The following is a 19,924-nucleotide window of genomic DNA, read 5'->3' as shown; positions in this document are numbered from 1 at the left end:
ATTGAACCCACTACACGGCGTGGCGGACAAACAGACAGACAGACAGATGGATCCTGTTTAAATAGTAATATAGATGATAACAAATGATAACACATAATCAATTAACTCGCCATCGTCCGTAACATTCGTAATAAAACGTTCGGCAGTAATCGTGATCCATGATTGTAACAATTTAAGGTGTACAGAGGTCTATGGATGCATCTTCAAAACCTCTGCAACATTCATCACGTGACTATTGGCAACGCTTTTGTTCCGAAACTAACAACTGAAACCAATTCAATTCATTATATACATAGGTCACAAAAGCAGCGGCGAAGCATCTTTGATTTCCCACGCTATCGGCGTGGCTGCTGGTGGGGCGATCTAAGGGGACTTCTGCCAAAGTTCCGAATTGACATCGTCTCGTCAATGTGGACACCTACGTTTGTAGGAGTTTATCTCCCTTCATGGTGTGACCGCCTGTGATCGGTAATGATTAGCTATATACATTGGATAATTCAACAACCGATGATCGAAAGCATCCTGCATCACATTGCTCAACCGTGGCACTTTATGCCCATAGATGCTAATAATATGCTTGCAGTAGTATGTTGGGGTATAGTAAGAAGCTATTTGCGTGCTAGCTGAAGGTGCTAAGCGCTAAGGTGCTAACAAGTAGCACCTCCTGAGGGCTGTTTTTTACCCTAGCACCCTCAGTGTGGTAAAAATACACCCTCCAGGGTGCTATTTCTTTAGCACCCTTCGGGTCTAATTAAAAATGAGGTACTAATTAATGAGGTACTAGTGAGGTACTAATTAAAAAGCACCTTGTTAGCCCCATACAGGAACCATGGTGCAAGGATTTGTATGGTGCTAAGAATAAATAACTCAAATAGCACCCTCTTAGCCTGCTTAATTTAAGCCAGTGGGTGGTGCTCGTTTTTTACCATGTTGCTAAAGTGCATTTAGCTGCTTGGAGTTGCTAAACTTTTTTTTTACAGTATACTTTGATAAAAGTCCGACTACTTTTTCCTGTTGGTATTTAGGGTGAATGTTTGTGCAGAATGGATTATGGCTTATGCACATGGGCACTGCGGGGGGGGGGGGGTGGATCGGCCGGCGTCGCTGCTGACCTCTCGAGGGAGCGGGCGTTCTCCACGCCCATGTCTCCGAACACGGCGAGCCTGGGGCTCCAGTCGGCGCCGGCCGGCACGGCTATGAACGTCTTCAGGTCGGACCAGCCGTGCTCGCTGCCGACCACGTACTCTGTCCGGCACAGAAACACGGATACCATACTCAGCGCGTCCGCACACGGGCCGGACAGACACGCGGATACCATACCTACTCGGCTCGTCCGCACACGGGCCGGACAGGCTCATAAGCCGCGGCACGGCAATGCGTCGGCAGACAGAGAGACAGACAGACAGACAGACAGACAGACAGACAGACCGACAGACAGACACTGGTAGAAACGACACGTATGGGCACTGCGATACGATGACAGAAACAGACACTACATGGTTAGCGGTCAGTACCAAGTACCAACGTATCTCTGTAGTAGTTCGACCACTGCTACCTAGTAGGTACCGACTTGGTTGCTCAAGGAGCTCCACAAGTAACAAATCTGTTTTGGAACACCTACGTTGGCACAACCAGAACCCCTACACAGGTGGCCACTTGCATTCAAAACGTCTACTGCACTTAAAGTATGCCATGTTTCATAATCATGCAATTCTATTTCACATAGGAATTGGGACTAAACCAGCTCAGGTGTCTCCTTTCAATTCATCCGACCCAGTGCCTGGACCGCTCAGGGCCGGGCGGCTACTTGCCGTATTGGGCGCCGGGCGTGAGGCCGGTCAGGGTGGCGCGGTGCACCGTCTCGCTGCGGGAGCCCGTCTCGAACGGCGTGGAGATGCCGAAGGCCGTGCTGTTGAGGTTGCCGACGCCGAAGAGCGCCCTGCTCGCCACGGCGTCCTTGGTCATCCAGGTGACGGTCATGGCGGTTGGGTCATCTGCGGCGGAGGCCGGCCGCCCGCCGTCAGAGCCCGCTCTGCCGACCGGCAGCTCCGACAGCCATATCGGCATTGCGCTTACGTCGTTAGACGCTACTGATTCTTCACGAAGTATTGTCCTGGTACATTTAACACGCGCAGTAGAAGGGTTGCGAGTACGCCCAGTGGAGAGGGGGGGGGGGGGGGCGGATGACGCTAAGATCTCAGATCCCACGGAAGCTAGAAAGACAAAATTTGGAGGGTAGGTGGGGCCCTGGAGAACTCTGTTGTGTGTGAATTTCATGACCCTAGGTCAATATCTTCAAGGTCAAATGTGGTCAAATGTGCCATGTGAGCGACTTTTTTGCGTTTATGCGCCGATAACTCAAAGAGTTACCGGCCGACTTTCTTTTTCCTTTCACTTCCTATAGTTCTTAGTGAATTTAAAGTTAATTCAACAATAAATATGGCAGAAGCCTGCAAAGGCTAAGATGTCGCCGGCTGAAGCGGGATCGGCCGATGCGGGAAACGCGGCAATCACAATTTTGTGTTTACAAACTCATAACTCAAGTTGTTACCGGCCGATTTTCAAAATTATTTGACCATAAGATTGCCTGTACATTTCTTAGTCTTCTCACCAAATTTGGCGCGAATCTAATATAATCAGCGGTAAGGAGCGCGATGTAAAGACGGAACCGTCACGCCCCGGCACAGTCTACAATTCAGGCGGCGCGTAACGGCTGGCGCCGGCCGCCGCGCCGCCCGTTATGTTTGTTTGACTTTACACCGCTATTACTAGACAATTTGTGAACCGATTTTCTTATTTCTTGCACGAGAAGATCCGAAATTTAATTCTGGACAGGTAGCCAAAATTTCACATAAATGTTATGTTTGCGCCGCGAGTTATTGGTGAAAAACAGGAGGGGTGGGCGAAATCCGCCTCCCCTTCCACGGCGCCTGTTAACCCGCGCGGGGCTGGGGGGGGGGGTAAATTTTACCCCCCCTCGCGAATTTTTGCGATATCTCAAAAACGGCGGCGCGCAGCGCCGCCAAACTTTCAGTACCTTTTCTTACATCAATTTGACACGTTCCCTGAAAATTTGAGCGAAATCCGTCGGAAAATTTTTGAGAAATTGACGTTTTAGTGACGTCATGTTCGCCATTTTCGCCTCAAAAACGGCAAAAGTTCAAACGCCGCTAACATCTTCATTTTTAAAGGAATCAAGACGTAACAAAAAGGTTATACGTAACTTTACTTTGTCTATCAAATGGCTATCTCGGTTTTTTGAAAATTTTGGATTTTGGCCTAAATTTTTTCAAAAAACTGATTTTTTTGGGAAAATCATTATAAAATCCAAAATTTTGAGTCTATCAAAAAAACCGGAATATATGTCAGAGAAGTGGTCTATGTGCACCTACATACCAAATTTTAGAAGAATCGGTTCAAAAATGTGGGAGTTATTCAAAATTTTATGACGTCACGACACACAAAATTTTTGAAAAATGACTTTTTTGGAAGTTCTAGACCTCGTACGGAAACAAAAATAGCACCATTCGATTCGCCGTGAAAAACTGCATCAGATAGACACCTTTTTAGGCCTTAACAACCAACTTCAAAATTTGACCTCACTTGACCTGACCTTGACCTGACCTCGACCTGAAATTCATCCAGAGGTGGTCCATATCACTTATTGAGTGTGCCTATTGAATTCTATGAGTAAAATGACCCATAAAACATGTGTCGCACATGCCCTTTTCTATATTTTGTTTTTTGGTGACCTGACCTGACCTGACCTGACCTTGACCTTGACCTCTAAATGATATTGTATGCAACAAATATTGTCTTGGTAGCCTAAGAACACGTTTTGGGCGATCAGTCTCAGTCCATGACTCCATTCTTCGGCAACTACGGTGCAAGGCCGATACTGTAGAAACTTGCAATTTGTACCCTTGACCTGACCTTGACCTTGACCTCAAACTTTAAATTAAGTACATGTTTATAGTAGTTCGTGATGAGAGCTTTCGATTGGCGTTTGAATTTTCCAAATCGGACCATTAGTTCGGGAGATAACAGGGGGGGTAAAATTTACCCCCCCCCCAGCCCCGCGCGTTCGGCTGGAGACCCCAGCCCCGCGCGGGTTAATGCTGTTTTTGCACACAGACTTATGACTATATTTATGTTCCAAACATATAAAACGTGATGCGATTCAGAAAAGCAACCATTGTCAGGAGACTACCTATTCATCGCCGGGACGGCGAAAACTAAGGTAAATGTGTAGGGTGGGGTAACTTAAAACATATTTTGCGCCTTCGGCCTCCTGCTCCGTCGTAGCAAATTCCAGCTCAACCCTGTAGTAAAACTGTTTCAGTTGCGCAAATGTCACTTGCTTTCACCATGCAAAGCTCATTTTAAGACGAGCCGAGCATAGGTACCTTGAAAATGAAATGCATAGCCTCACTTCTCTTCCAAGCCACGGTGTGTTCAAATTGCCCCACCGTGGGGTAACTAATTTGAACATACTGCCTTTACTTGCCATAGGGGAAGTTGGGGCAATGCCGGAGTTGGGGCAAAGCCGAAATTCGAGATATTTCGAAAACCGTAAGACATGGATGCCACCTGTCAGTGATGCTCTGAAGCTTAAGTGACTACAATTATCGCATGTTTGTTACCAGTCGTCATTCGGAATACTTCGGCTGTGAGGGCGCCAAGAGCGTTTTCAAGGTATGCGTTCCTTGCACTACATGCGCCTTTGAAGCTGCATTTCTTACTCATTATGCTTCCGTTTGTCTGGCCAATTCGGTCAAGTAATCTTCAGCATGTCTTTGCATAAGTGTGCAGTGGCGCGGGAACTTCTTCCAGACTGGGGGGGCTGAACCATCATAGAGATCAACCTAGGGTACCCCCAAATCTAGTTTTCTCATCGGTTTTAGGCCACTTATTTTTCAGACCTTGGCCTTTTCAACGAAAAAAAAAGAAGAAAATATTTGCAAAAAAGTGAGATAGGTATTCCGTCTCAGCTGAGTGAAGAAACTACCGTTTTGGCAACCTGGAATAAAGGTTTTAAGCTGCCAAATGAGTTGCCGAGTCAGTAAAATAGGTAGATTTTTTCACTTACATGCTTTCTTTCTTTGTGACTCACAACCCCTAATTTGGGGAGGACAAGCTGCCCCAACGGTTCCTGGCCTCATAAAAAGATGTGAGGCACCGCCCCCACGGCCCCAGAGTTGTGAGGGCAAGCTTCCCCCACTGCCCTCTCCCCCGGTTCCCGCGCCCAAGATTACTTTCTCGCGCCTATGTATGAATCTATGAAATTGTGTTGGTAGATTTCCGATTTCGATTCCTCCAGCTGGGGGGGCTCAAATACATTACGAGCCCCCCCCAGCCGAAAAGTTGGAGGGGCTCAGCCCCCCCTAGCCCCCCCCGGTTCCCGCGCCACTGTAAGTGTGCTGCCTATTTGAAATTTATACGGCACGTTGAAAAGTTATGGGCCTGCAAATGAAAGTATGGCTGGCTGGGGTAATGCCGAAAACGTGCGATTACGCACGTGTTAAAAGCACGCTACGTGGACTTTACTGCTGTAGAATAGTAACGCGTATTTTTAGTCAAACAAATTACACTTTCAACCGACACAACGGCCTGTTACCTATAAGGAATGATTTACCTGGCATTTTCTTATCATATCACACAATTATAACTTCCAGTGTGCACCGCGTCCTCAAGCTCTTGAAACGTGTGTCAGCTTTGATGAATTCTGGATAAAGTTTGAAATAAAATGGCAAAACATCAATGTCGGCATTCCCCGTAGATCATTTCTCCCATTTTCGGCTTTCCCCGCAGTCCGGGGCAACGCCGAAAAAGTCACTTCACTGATATTTTTAGTTTGTGCGCTTAACGGTATGCGAATTCATCAAATGCGCCTGGTATGTTTGAAAGGCAAAAGACTGGCCTCTCGAATGACGCCAACAAGAATAGCGTATGTTGTCTACCTTGCGTGCTACGGGCGTCAGAAAAAAAGTCTTCGGCGTTCCCCCAACTTCCCCTACAAACGATAACTCGCCTGCACCGATGTTGTTTGACCCATAGACAAATAGGCATAACAATTATAAACATACCTAACCTTCATTTGAAAAAGCAGCACTAAAACAAAAATAACAGTTGCAGCGTATCAATATTGCACGCTGCACGCCGGTTAGCTGTGCATCGAAGTACCTAATTTCTCTTCAGTTAGCAGGACGTCTATTATTTCCGTTCGATAAAAAATATCCCAACCTTACTTCATCTGTTATAGTTGTTCCAATCAGAGCCTGGACATTCGGAGTTCCGATTCTGTCCAAAGTCCATTTCGGAATTGTATGTATGTATGTATGTATTAACATCTTGCAATCATCCATGAACACATGGCTATTATGATTCGCGCGTCAAAAATAATCGATGGGAACTGGGAACAGACACTCATGCACACATCTACATACAATCCGACACCTATTCACCGCCGTTTTGACGCTCGAGCAGGTGTTTACGGAGGTTCCGTGGGAAGAGTCTGGGCCCCATCTCACGGAGCGCCTGCGGTAGCGCGTTATACGCAGTGACAGCTGAGTACAGGAAGCGTCTGCTCCCCGACTCCGTGTGTATCGTGGGCCTGTCTAGCTGGTCCGCCTGTCTGGTTACTCGGCCGTGAACATCGCCCCGAGTCACCAGACTACCGTACAATGTCTCCGGCTGGCCATTGGCTAAAATTCGCTTTAACAGGGTCAGCGAATGGTACTGATGCAGATTCTTCGCTGTCAGCCACTCCAGGTCTTTCAGCACGTCACTGATATGATCGAACTTGCGACGGCCCGAAATAACACGCGCACCGTAATTCAGCAGTTTCTGCAGTCGTACCATTTGTGTGCTACCACATACACCGTACACACTGATGCAGTACCGTACCAACGAGACAACGAGCGCCTGCACAACAGTGGAGAGCGTGTCTCGTGGGAGCGCGTGCCTGCTGTGACTCAGTCCGCTGAGTAGGCCGGTACAACGTCGCACAACGTCATCTACATGCACCGAGAATGTGATATTCTGGTCAAAAACTACGCCAAGGTTTTTGACTGAACGGGAGCCGAGAATCGTCGTGCCCATAAACTGTACTTGAATGTGAGGCATCTTACGGAGATGTTCCAATAACTATCAGCTGTGTTTTGTTTGCGTTAATTTTTATCCCGTTCTTCCCGCTTGGTTTGGTTGGACAAACGTAGCAGAGTGGACAACATTGGACAATGACTTGTGTCTTACTAGTTACTACACTTCAGCATTTTATAAAGTAATGGTGCATAACATTGATTGGCGAATGGAAGGCTTAGTTAAGCTCTCAATATAGGGGAGAGTGAGGTAAGATGAGCCAAGGCCGGCAAGTTTAGCCACCACATGTTTCTCAGCTCCTATGGCTAACTGACTTGAGCTACCATATGTCGTTCGCTAACGCTTACGCTTGCGCTTACGATGCTGCAGTCTTTCACGTGAGATGGCAACGTTCGCGGGACGCGGGTAAGAGAGCTGCATCAAAAACATGTTTACCTACAACCGATAAAAGCAGGCTTTTGATGTTGCGATTGATGGCTGCTTACTCTGCGCTCAGCACCCGGTAACATGTGATATCACCCCTGATAACTAAGACATATTTTGCCTTTAAAATGAGATGGTTGTTATCTGCGGTGCATGGTTATTTTTCTTAGCGGGTGTCATTAACCCTCGCCCTGGCAGGGCATTTTTCATAACACGGCCTGGCAGGGGGGGGGGGGGGGGGAGTCGATGCGACCCCCCTCGCGATTGGCTCCCATGGCACCTAGAAACACCAAATTTGGTAGGTAGGTGGGCCTCCTGGAGTTCTCGCCGCTGTGCAAATTTGGTTGCTCTCGGTCAATATTAAGGTTTTTTTTGGGGGGAGGGGTAGGAATGTAAAAATTTCGCTAAAAACAGGTCAAAAGTTTTTAATTAAGATAGAGCAAAAAGAAAAGGACCAGTGTACTCAGCACGTCAAGGCGCGTCGAATGATATACTTTTTGCATGCTTAAGTATACTTAAAAAGTTAAGCTCATCTTAAGTACAACTTAAGTCTTAAGAATGGTCGAAATGCTTAATGTTGCATTTCATTCGACTCGGCTCTTCAAGAGGAACAGAATGACACCATTTTGAAACTTGTATCTTTATTATGTGACAAGTTATTGCCACAAACGTCATTTGACCTCGGATGACCTCATTTGACCTGACCCGTGGATAAGTACACCAAAAAAAGAAGCACCAAGTGACATAATGTTAAGTACTGAGGCTTCAAAGCACAAAAGTGATAGAACGAAGCGGATGGCTCCAGTATTTTCCGAATTGAATACTTTCCCATAGGCTTAACATTACGACGTAATGACCTCTAACTGACCTCAGGTCAGTGACATAAAAAATGAACTATATGTTATACAACTTGGTGAACTTAGCACATCCTGAAAGTTTGAAGGAAATCAGTCTAAAACTGTGAGTTGGACAGGTGCATAAAGAAAATTGAAATTTGACCATGACCTTGTACCGTTTTTTCTAACCTGGTGACCTGACCCAAGGTCACCCGGACCTGAAAGTTTCAGGCCATATGTAAAACAAGTTGCCCCATAGGCTGTGCCAAATTTAACGGCGCTGCGCGCCGCCGTTTTTACGATATCTTCGAAAACCTTAGGGGGGGGGGGGGGTCACATCGACCCCACCCCCTGCCAGGGCGAGGGTTAATCGAAAATGGTTGCGGGTGGGCAAGATGAGCCATTTTCACCTGGGGAAGATGAGCCGGATAAGCCATTTTTGTCTCGGCTGTCGAAAACCAAACTGAGCTGAGCTTGTTTCTACTGAATAAATATGGTAGGATATTGTTTTTCTTTGTTGATTACACAAATTGCAAATGCTTTGCGGATTATCTGAAGGATAAAATGATTTCTTCCGTGATAGAAAACTTGACGAGTTATTGGAAGGCTTAAAACAGTCACTTTTTGATGGAGGAAAACAAACTTTTATATAAGTTTGTATGCCATGGAGTCAATACAAGAGCTCACCCTTCGCCGCGCCCGGGAAAAGAAGAGGTTCACTTTTTCTATCCATGCTCAACTTTCCCCACGACGTGTCTCAACTTGCCCGCCCATGGGGTAAGATAAGCAACGTGTAAGATGATTTTTGGCGTAGTTTTTTTTTCAGTACAAAAATAAACGGTATGAAAGATTTCTGGCCACCATTACATTCGCAAATGACCTCTCTGTCCGTCTAAACTGTAAACGTAGAAAAAATTAAATGATCATTAAGTTAACCTATAGCTTACAAAAAACAAAAAACGGCTCAACTTGCCTCATTCTCCCCTAATGAACATTTCTCGGTTGGTAAAATTACATTATAAGCATTTTAAATGACAGTTTTGAGTGTTGATTTCTGTGTAATTTTAGAACATATTTCAACAAATCGCTGACTTGAACATTTTTGACGGAAAACCAACGCCAATGTCGGACATTGGGCAAATATTACACATTAGGGCAGAGAAGTCGTATTGCGCCACCTTAAGGATATCGGCCTATTGCGGCTAAAGTTGACCAGCTCTCATGCTTGATGATATCTCAAATTGTACCTCAGCTATTTTGGCATCAAATAACAACTCCCAATTTGTATCACACCCAGAAAAATTAACAAGAGAAAAGTTTTCCGACACACCTGCAAAGGGCGCATTTACGGACTCCCCCATCAAAAAGCGCCCATGCCTCTCATGTAAAAGCGCCCTATTAAAAACAACGGTTTGCCACCTAACTAAGTAGCCTATTTGAACGTGTCAGCCCATTAACCATTTATGCTCTGAAGGCTAAGGTAATGGTAAGGTGAGCGCTATAATGATCGAAGTGTTCAATGAAATGTCTCCCAATCACCAGATGCTGTTTCTCTGGGTTGACGAATAGGGCGCAAATAGGGTGGGTGCAATTTACGAATTTCCCATACCTGCTACATTGAATGATTAAATCGAGACATCCAGGCATTTTAATGGCACGTGCACCAAAGTTTAATGCAGTGCTTTAATATTGCCAGCCGTGTGGTTCAAGGGGTGTGGTTAAACGTGTTGAACCACACGGCTGCTGACGTCACTATCAATTATAGTTGTGAGCTTTTTGGCAGGTATGGGAAACACCTTCCAGCCCTAAGGCCGGGAATTCAATAAATGTCACCTCGCTTTTTTAGCGAAAAGCACCTCGGGCCTAACGGCCCTCGGAGTTTTCGCTAAAAAACCTCGGTGACATTTGTAACGAAGTAACTTCCCTGTCCTCTCAATTACCCTCCTTGCCGACCGCCCCGCTTTAATTCCTAATATGGTAATCCTTTCATGATTGGCCCCGAGATATGACGTACATGTATGACGTGTAGCATTGTGTGCCGGCCAAGCCGTGGCCGGGCCGGAGCGGGCAGAGCCCCCGGCATTCGACTGTCGGGCCTGGTCACTTGCGGCCACACTTTTACTAACCTCTTTTGGCTAAAGGCAATAAAAGCCAGAAGGAACATCTTCTTTTAAAACACAACGCGAGAATTCAGGTTATATTTCTTTTTTTACTATCACGAGCGCAAGGTTACAAATTGGTGCCGTGACCCGGATACGTCGGGACTACAAGCTTCGTCTTCAAATTCTTCTTCTTCATTCTTCATCAACATTAACGGTACGTCATCTTCTACTACTACTCGTCAGTCATCAGTCAGTCGGTTTTCTTTCCAATTTTCCGTAAAACTAATTCGATCACATCTCTTCATTGTCTTGTGTTGCAACTTTGCATTTGTTAAATTGTATTTGTTGATTTGTGTGTTGGGTAACCGTATAGTGTTTTGACTAACGTGTTTCGTAATGGCTGACAAGCCTCAATGCCCATCAACCCAGGCCATCTGGCAACATGCTAGATATTACCCGACCGCCACAGTCGGTCACAAATGCAAGACAGGTACCACGCGGTACATCGTGGTACCCATAGACCAAGGACGGGCGGCCAATTAGCGTGAAATTTGATCAAATCGGACACGTCCAAACGAATTGCAGAATCACCTAAACATGTTGTCCTCGTAATGAATTTAAATTAAAAGGAAAAACAATATAAGCTTGACGTGATGCCGCACGTTCCTGTCAAGAGGCCTCGTGTTCTCTCTAAGTCACTGTCGTCCGATTCTGAAACTCAAACCCCCCCCCGTCGAAATTTTCTTGTCATGGGCAGTCAGACGTGGATTCTGATATGGAACAGTCAGCCGGTGAATGTGTGCAAAGTGTGAATGCTACTAACCCTACTAAAAACATGTTGTTAGCACGTAGTTTGGACATGATGCAGGAGCTTATGCATCAAATCGCAGCGCTACCTAACTGAGAGGACGCTGCCGCGCTACCGTCAAATGGCAGGCGTGCCTGAGCGGTATGCTATGTACACTGACCAGGACGTCAGTTGTAACGTATGATTTGGACGGCTAGAATGCCGTAATGTGCCATTATTAGTACACTGGCTAGTATGTCAGATGTAACGGATGTTCCGGACGGCTAGAATGCCGTAAAGCTCATTTTTGATATTGACGTGTTGTCTGTACGACAACACAGTGTCTAACCATACTAACTCATGAATTGTTGTGTGTTTGCAGATGTGGACGGATTGGTTTTATCCTTTTATCGTTCTAATATCTCAACAACCCGTTTATACTAATGTACTTTTCTATCACTTGACGATACAATGCCCTACTTCGACGCAGACATTAAGGACGTATGTGTCAAAGTTACCATACCGTGTTAAAATGTTAAATTACCAAGTTTCTTGTCGTTTTTCAAAGCACCGACGACATCGGTGTATTGACCTGTTAAATTACTTACGGAAATTAATATATTCAAATGTTAAATATGCTATTAAATAACGGTTAACTAAGTAGTTAACATTGATAAGTGAAGCATTGGTTGTGTTAGTGCTTCTAACCGTAAAGTACGCCCGATGTCTGACGTTCAGCCCCTCTGTCCGCCCCGACTTCTCATCCCCTGACATAAATCCTACCCCCGACTCGACTCATGACGACTCTGCACCGGACCAAACGACCGACACCAGCCCTGGAGGACACGACAAACACCTGACTTGGCTCCCCATCTGTCAACGCCCGATACTGCCGCTCGTCTTCTGTAGCCCTGTTTCCATGACACTACGGACAGGATCGGATCGGCGAATCCGGATCGGCGAATCCGGATCAGCAGTGCCGTTTCCATGACCGATCCCTCCCGAAACGGGATTCGCACCAGGATTGGCCGATCCGGATCGGCTTCTCTAATCCGGGATTGGTAGACGTAACTGGCGCGCTGCGGCGATTTACTTCATAATTCCCTTCATAACGTTCTCAAGCTAATGCGAATCAAGCGGCAAGTTGTGTCTTTTCAGGGATCTGTGTCACCGTTTGTGCGCAGAGACTACCGACTGGGATTCAGCGACCACGCTGTCAGTGTTAAAGACTGTACCTGGCCGGCGGCGAGACTGTACTGCCGGCGGCGAGGGTCCCCGCCGCGGCGGGTAGGGGAGACGGCGCGACCTTGGCGCGTCCCCTAGTGTCGCGCGGTGCCGCTCGGGGAGGGTGGACATGGGTGTGCTGAGTGTGTAGTGTCGTTTGTCGTCTCCTCTTGCGACCATGTAAGTTTCTGCCGTGCTTTGTAACAATTGGTTAAGAAAATTTATCCCAATTATTGCAGCAAACATTAACCGCAGACTAAAACTGGCGCCGAAACGCTCAGTTCAAAATGGCGGCGGCGCCGCCTGCCGCAAAGGGAATAGTGCTGCCATATGCTGCCAAAGTGGGATCGGCCTCTCTAATCTTCTTTTTGAATCCGGATTACCCGATCCGATCCCCCAACGCGAAATGTGCCGTTTCCATGGTCGTTTGAATCCGGATTCGGAGCTAATCCGGATTCAGAAGTGTCATGGAAACGGGGCTTTTGTCTCGGCAGAAACAAGAGACCAGCCTATCGAACCGAGAGATATGAAACCGGGCCCCGGAGGCCGCCAGACACCACAGAGGCTGACTGGCGCCGAGGTCGCAGCCGGTCATGGAGACAAAGACTAGATGACCTGCCAGGCTGCCGCCGGTCAACGGGTACCCCAGGTGACACCACACAGGCGCGGCGCATCAGCTGACGCTGCTGCTGTCGGGTGACAGACCTGACGTCGGCTGACAATACCTGACGTCGGCGACACAACGAAGCCGCCCGGACTCGGTGCTCTGCTGACCAACGGTAACGTCGTTCCGCCCGGCACTGGGTACACACTCGATGCCCTCAGGGTCTCGTGGTGCGCGGTGAGCACCAGAGCCGCCCACGGGACCCCACAGCCGGCGGAACGTCCTACATCAGCACCGTGTCCCCGACACCTGTTCACCTGGACCCCATCGCCCCGGTGCCCCGGTACAGTATCAGTGGACTTTTAATGGTTCGATAGAGACTGAAAGTATGAACATTGAGCAATAGTGTGAGTGACAAAGACAGAAATGGGTGAGTGAGTCACATGAACTGCAACCAGAAGTGAACTTTGAACTGAACTGGTGGACTCTTATAAACCAGTATAACGCCTTTTGTGGCGACTAACGGAGCGAGCGAGAGGGTGGGCCTTGCACGTGCGAAATTGCGAGGGGGTACCTCCAACTGACTTGTGCACGGCACCTTACTAACCGGTCTCTAGCGATGTGCCAAATTTGAGCACAATCGGTCCAGCCGTTCTCGAGTTCTGGAAGCGGCACCCTGCACGTGCGCACGTGCAAAATGGGTCCCAACTGACTTGTGCACGGCACCCTACTAACTGCTCCGTAACCGTGTACCAAATTTGAGCGCAATCGGTCCAGCCGTTCTCGAGATCTGGAAACGACCCCTGCACGTGCGCACGTGCAGCAGCACCCCAACTCTGGCACATGGATATGCATTGCCTAGTGGGTGCCTACCTACATGCCAAATCTCAGCGCAATCGGCCCAGTAGTTACCGAGATATTGCAACAATTACAAAAGTGACACCTCTTGGTTTTGCACGTGGCACGTGCATAAGGGGTCACCCACATGCATCGGGAATAGTGCAATACTTGGTAGAAGGAATGAAGCTACCCAACAAAAATTACCGCAGGTAAATCGGTCAAGTGGTTGCTGAGATATAAGCCTCGCAAAAGCGTGACCACGGCCGGCCGGCCGGCCGGCCGCTCATACTCAGAAATTTCCGTTAATCTAAGGAAAGACTACGCTCGCTTCGCTCGCTCCGTAACAATAACTACTTCTTCAACTACGAGACTTAAATATCATCGCCCGTCTTTTCTGTTCTTATATATCGCTAGTGTTGTGTTATATTGTGTTATGTCGTGTTGTACTGTGATGTGTTGTGGTATGCGTGTGGTGTTGTATTATGTGTTGTTGTGTTGTGAATGATATGACTAACTTGTGTTGTACGTCATATCCTTTCCCATAAAGTAATTGAAGTTGAAATTATGATTTATTTGAATCAAATTTCAAAAGGACCTCGCAGTTGTGATGTAACGAAGTAACTTCCCTGTCCTCTCAATTAGCCTCCTTGCCGACCGCCCCGCTTTAATTCCTAATATGGTAATCCTTTCATGATTGGCCCCGAGATATGACGTACATGTATGACGTGTAGCATTGTGTGCCGGCCAAGCCGTGGCCGGGCCGGAGCGGGCAGAGCCCCCGGCATTCGACTGTCGGGCCTGGTCACTTGCGGCCACACTTTTACTAACCTCTTTTGGCTAAAGGCAATAAAAGCCAGAAGGAACATCTTCTTTTAAAACACAACGCGAGAATTCAGGTTATGTTTCTTTTTTACTATCACGAGCGCAAGGTTACAACATTTATTGAATCATCCCGGCCCCGGGCAGGAATATATTGGAACACATTTTTCATGACCTTGAAACATGGCGGCGACAGCAAAGCTACAGTGGTGGTAAGCTTTCAAAACTGCCATTTAACGAACAATTAACAATGATAATTAGTCGAATCATTATCTCTAAGATAAACCATGACACTAACAAAGGTCGAAATAGACTGTTTCGCGTAAGAAAATAGAGAAAATCACAAAGAATGGTCTGCGAGAAAGCTGAGACACCTCACCTGCCCCCGTGGACCGGAAGAAGAGCGAGTTATTGGTGGTGAAGTAAATGCACACATTCGAGTATTCGTTCGAATCGTATTTGGGGCAGGAGGAAGGTGTGGCGCTGGGCGCATTTAAAGTGACCATCCCACCTTAACATTAGTTTTGAGTTGAGATAGCCAAATTGGTGGCCATGGCCTGCAAGTACCGGTTTGGGCACTCACAACATCGAAAAATGCTTTAATTCGGAGATATGGAATTTCAAACTTGCAGTTTTCGGATTTTAAGGGGCTAATGCATTGGAATGCCCCCTTAGAATTTGTGACGTCAGCGGAGATCTAACGATTTTTTTTTTTGCTAAAACGTTTGGTAGCACGCAGTGGTATATGCTGCTTTGCGCGCAACAAGTGCCGCACTTTCAAATAAAGTCACTAGGAACAGCGGAGATCCCAAAAAGTAAACAAAAGTAAAAGTATAATATCTTGAAAACCGGTGAATATTTTTCGATGAAATTTGGTATCTATTCGTTTTTACTCTTTTTGAACCGAGCGACATCACTTTCATGCCAATTCATTAACTTTTTGAAGGTGGGAGGGTCCCTTTAAGAATAGGGCGCAATACGACTTCTCTCCCCATTTTCTAAAACTGGCGTCGCTTATCTGCTACTGCTTTGGGGTGAAGATATTGGCAAAAAAAAAAAAAACTAAGAGTGTTGTTTTTCCGACCCCTGTATCCATTGAAATTATCACACTATGCTCAAATTACCACACGCTGAAAGTTATTTTGCCTTATTCAAAAACAGGTTTCATAAGCAACTTTCTTGGAATAAAAACACTTATTTCTTCATTGTACCTACATATTAGGCGCTAGCAATGCAAGATTTTCTTACGCTGCAATTAATTTACAATGACGTGTTGGGTGTTTTTACTTGCGAAATAGATTTTTTACAGTGTGCGTCAACATCTTCACTCCCTGAAACTTCAAACCCCGTTCGTATGATAGCCCTTTTACTACTTTACGATAACTTCCCTCATTGGTCTTATTGTCGTGCCACTTATGGATTTCCGTAATTTTGTGTTATTCATACTATGTTCAAATTCCCATACCTGTTCAAATTTGAAATTACTCCAACCTACCCTACTTCTTACTGCCGTAGGACAAGAGAATCTGTACATGCCTAGGTATGTACAACCCACTTCAGGTGAATATGCATTTAACTGTCCTGCTCACTGATGAAGGACAGGTGAATCTGCACTCACTGAGGTACATGGACAGGCTACTCTGCATAATGTGTATGTACTCACTGAGGTAGGACAGCCGAATCTGCTCCGGCTCGTAGGTGTTGGTGCCGACCTGGGCGCCGACCGCCGGCGGCTGGAGACGGCTGTGGACGCCGCAGGTCAGCAGCGCCGCGCAGAGCGCGAGCACCGAGCGCGTGCACATGGCTGCGGAAACACACACACACATACCATCGCCGTCACCGCAGGTAGGCCTGGTATTCAGGTCGCGAGCTTTTCGCAGCCACATACCAACATTGACGGGAAGCTATATTACCCATGCAGCACCCAACAGCTGGGAACCAAGGCCACAACATTTTTCCCAGCCCCACCCTTGACTGAGCCCCCACCCGATGGCCACTGACTGAAAGAGCTGGATCTCCACCCCTAACCTTCGCTGGACCTGTCGACGGTCGCATAGGCACTCTGGTCGAGGGGGGGGGGGGGCGTGGGCCATCCCTACCTTTGTGGCCCTTCTGGAGCTAGAACGGCTATCGGGGGGGGGGGGGGGATTCGCCACCCTAAGGTCTCGAAAAGTTACCGGCCGATTTTCAAAATTCAAACGGCGTTCGATAGCCCCACCGGTGAGCTACCTTGCGATCCAATTTCGTTGGCCTCGTTCCAACCGATGACGTCACAGGTCAGGTGAAATATCGCATTTTCACCGTATACAGATTTTCAAGAAATGTATTGTAAAATCGAGTAAAAAGCATATGATGGAAAATCATCGATGGAGACTTGTTAGTCAAACACATATTTTGCTATTTGAGGTCACTGATACTAGGTCAGGTCACAGAGGTCACGTCACTGAGGGTCACAATATGAAAGTGTCGTTTGATACATGTTGTATGGTCCATTTAACGTGCAAATGCGATTATGTGGGTGACGCAGCCTTTGGGGCCAGTTTAGAATACGTTCTGGTGAAGGTCAGGTCAATTTAGATCAAAACTCAAGTTTCAAAGTTAACCCATGACCCCACTGGGGGGGGGGGCTATTCATAGCCCCCCTCTCGTTTTTATGCAATAACGACTTTCAATACCTTCGGCTGCGTCAATTTGACACCTTGTGTGAAAATATGAACTTCGAAGCTACCATACGTCGGCCGGAAATGACGTCAGGTGACGTCATGTTCGGCCGATTTCGACGCAAAACATTGAACGACGGCAATCGCTCCCAAGAGCTCAGTTTTAAGCTAGATCCAATTTCTTTGCATGAGAGGACTCAAAATAGACTGCGCTATGAAACTGCTATCTCGGATTTTCAAAAATTTGATTGTTTTTTAATTTTATATACGAAAATTCAAAATTCATATTTTTATCTTTTTTCAAAAAGTTTTTGACTTTTGATGTATTGAATGGTCGGTTTTGCCATGATCAAATAATTAAATATGGTGATGAAATTGACCAATAACATGGAAGTGAGATGTATTTTTATATAACAAAATGAGGCCGAAAATATAGAACGAGAGAACGATGCGCATTGCACAATTGAGGCGTACACTTAACAAAACTTGTACAAATATACGTACAAATAGATACAATATTTAAACAAGAGCACACCGCAGCACGCGCGCCGTCACATTCCACTACATCACACACCACACACACATATACCAATATTTATCCATACAGATCAGGCACGTACCCAGGATTTCGCCCAGGAGGGGCCACCTGCTTTCGAAGGGGCCCCCCACAGTGTATAGGGCCCCCCAGGTTCCCCGGGGGCCCCCGGGAGTCATGAAGAACCTTTCGATGGTGGGGGGGGGGGGGGCATAGTGGGTCTGGTCTCTCCTGCAGACGTAGGTGAGAAAACGCCACGTGTGTGGGAAAACGCAATTCAGTTCTTTACAACCTAATGTAGCATTTGGTTGTGATTTCTCGCGTTCAACTTCATCAAAGTCAATTAAAACGGTCTCTGTAACGATCTAAGCCTTGAGAAAATGTGGAAAATTGGAAAGTAAAAATATTTTTGCTGAGGAGTGTGCATGAAACGCACGGCATTTTATGAGCGAGCGCCTCAATTACTGAACATCCTCCAATTCCGGATATGTAGGTATATAATATAATAGTGGGGAATAAATGTCTCGTTATCGGAATTCCACTATCTGGCAACTAGCCCTATGTAAACGCGGCTATTATATATTTCACTAGGAATCGAGCGCAATTGTACTTTTAGCCAGAAAATAAATGTTTGGGTAATTCTGGGATACTCTGTATTAATTGGAGGAATAGGACTCAGGAGGAAATGCGATTGCAAATCGACCCATATCCCTGTGTTAGCCAATGACGCCTTTGGGGCCAAGGTTGGGGCCCATGGGGGGTATTCAGTTTAGCCTTTTTGTTTTTCTGTGATATCTCCGGCACCGTGAAAGATATTGGCTCCTTCAGATGAGCGCCTACTCCAGTCACTACTTATATCCAGTAGCCAGTAGCCACTCAGATGATTTGGGATCAATCAGGTGATAAGCGTACTTTCAGACGACCAGGGGCCCCCAGTCGACCAGGGGTTCCCATGCGACCAGGTCCTCCAGATGACTAGGGGTCCCACTGCCCCAGGCGACCAGGGCCCTCCAGGCGACCAAGGGCCAATGCGATCAGGTCCCCAAAGCGATCAGGGGCCCCCAGGCGACCCCCATGCGACCAGGGACCCCAGGCGACCAGGCCCCCGGCTACCAGGGGCCCCCAGGCGACCAGGGGCCCTCTAGGTGACCAGCGGCCCTCAGGCGATCAGGGGCCCCCAGGCGACCAGGGGATCCCAGGCTACCAGGGGCCCAAGGCGACCAGGGTCCCCCAGGCGACTAGGGGCGACCGGGGGCCCCAGGCAACCAGGGGCCCCCATGCGACCAGGCCCCCGGCTACCAGGGGCCCCCTGGGCGACTAGGTACCCCCAGGCGATCAGGGGCCTCAATATCATGCAACCAGAGCCAGAGGCCCCCCATGCGACTAGGGCCCCCTAGGCGACTAGGGGCCACAGACTATCAGGGGCCCATACGACCAGGCCCCGGGCTATCAGGGCCCCCTAGGCAACTAGGGGCCCCCAGTCGATCAGGGGTCTCATGCGACCAGAGGCCCCCCATGCGACCAGGGCCCCCTAGGCGACTAGGGGCCACAGGCTATCAGGGGCCCCCATGAGAGCAGGCCCTCGGCTACCAGAGGCCCCCTAGGCGACCAGGGGCCCAGGAAACTGGGGGCCCTTGGATGACTGCAGGGGCCCCTCGGGTACCCAGGGCACATAAATGAAACTTTAATATCAATTTTTCTTCCGAGTAAAAGACGTTTTATCCAGTGTTTAAAAATTTCCTGGGGCCTGAGGGGCCCCCTGAGCGCCGAAGGCGCTCAGGGGGGGGGGGGGCTTGGCCCCCGTGCCCCCCCCTTGGGTACGTCACTGATACAGATATTGTGATATGTGGACTGAGGTCAAATAGGCTACACAAGTATCCTTACAATTTACAATTTTACCAGATGACCACTGGTTTACGATGTAGTTCACTATGAAATTTGTAAGGATACTTGTGTAGCCTATTTGACCTCAGTCCACATATCTGTATGGATA

General features: G+C 47.6%; 1 protein-coding gene across 1 annotated transcript in view; it reads right to left on the bottom strand.

The window, feature by feature from the left end:
* LOC122393844 (acid phosphatase type 7-like) overlaps positions 1-19,924 on the bottom strand; it is a 51,962-nt gene that overhangs the window by 25,952 nt on the left and 6,086 nt on the right. The window contains exons 2-4 of the mRNA XM_043390256.1: positions 16,400-16,540; positions 1,812-1,994; positions 1,113-1,245 (exon numbers count right to left, since the gene is read on the bottom strand). Coding sequence (XP_043246191.1) covers positions 1,113-1,245; positions 1,812-1,994; positions 16,400-16,538 — 455 coding nt within the window. The 5' untranslated portion in view covers positions 16,539-16,540. The remainder of the gene's footprint in view (positions 1-1,112; positions 1,246-1,811; positions 1,995-16,399; positions 16,541-19,924) is intronic.

This window comes from Amphibalanus amphitrite, unplaced genomic scaffold, assembly GCF_019059575.1.
Source record: "Amphibalanus amphitrite isolate SeventyFive unplaced genomic scaffold, NRLGWU_Aamphi_draft 000557F_arrow, whole genome shotgun sequence".
NCBI classification, from domain to species: Eukaryota; Metazoa; Arthropoda; class Thecostraca; order Balanomorpha; family Balanidae; genus Amphibalanus; species Amphibalanus amphitrite.
This window is presented reverse-complemented; position numbering and strand designations above follow the sequence as displayed.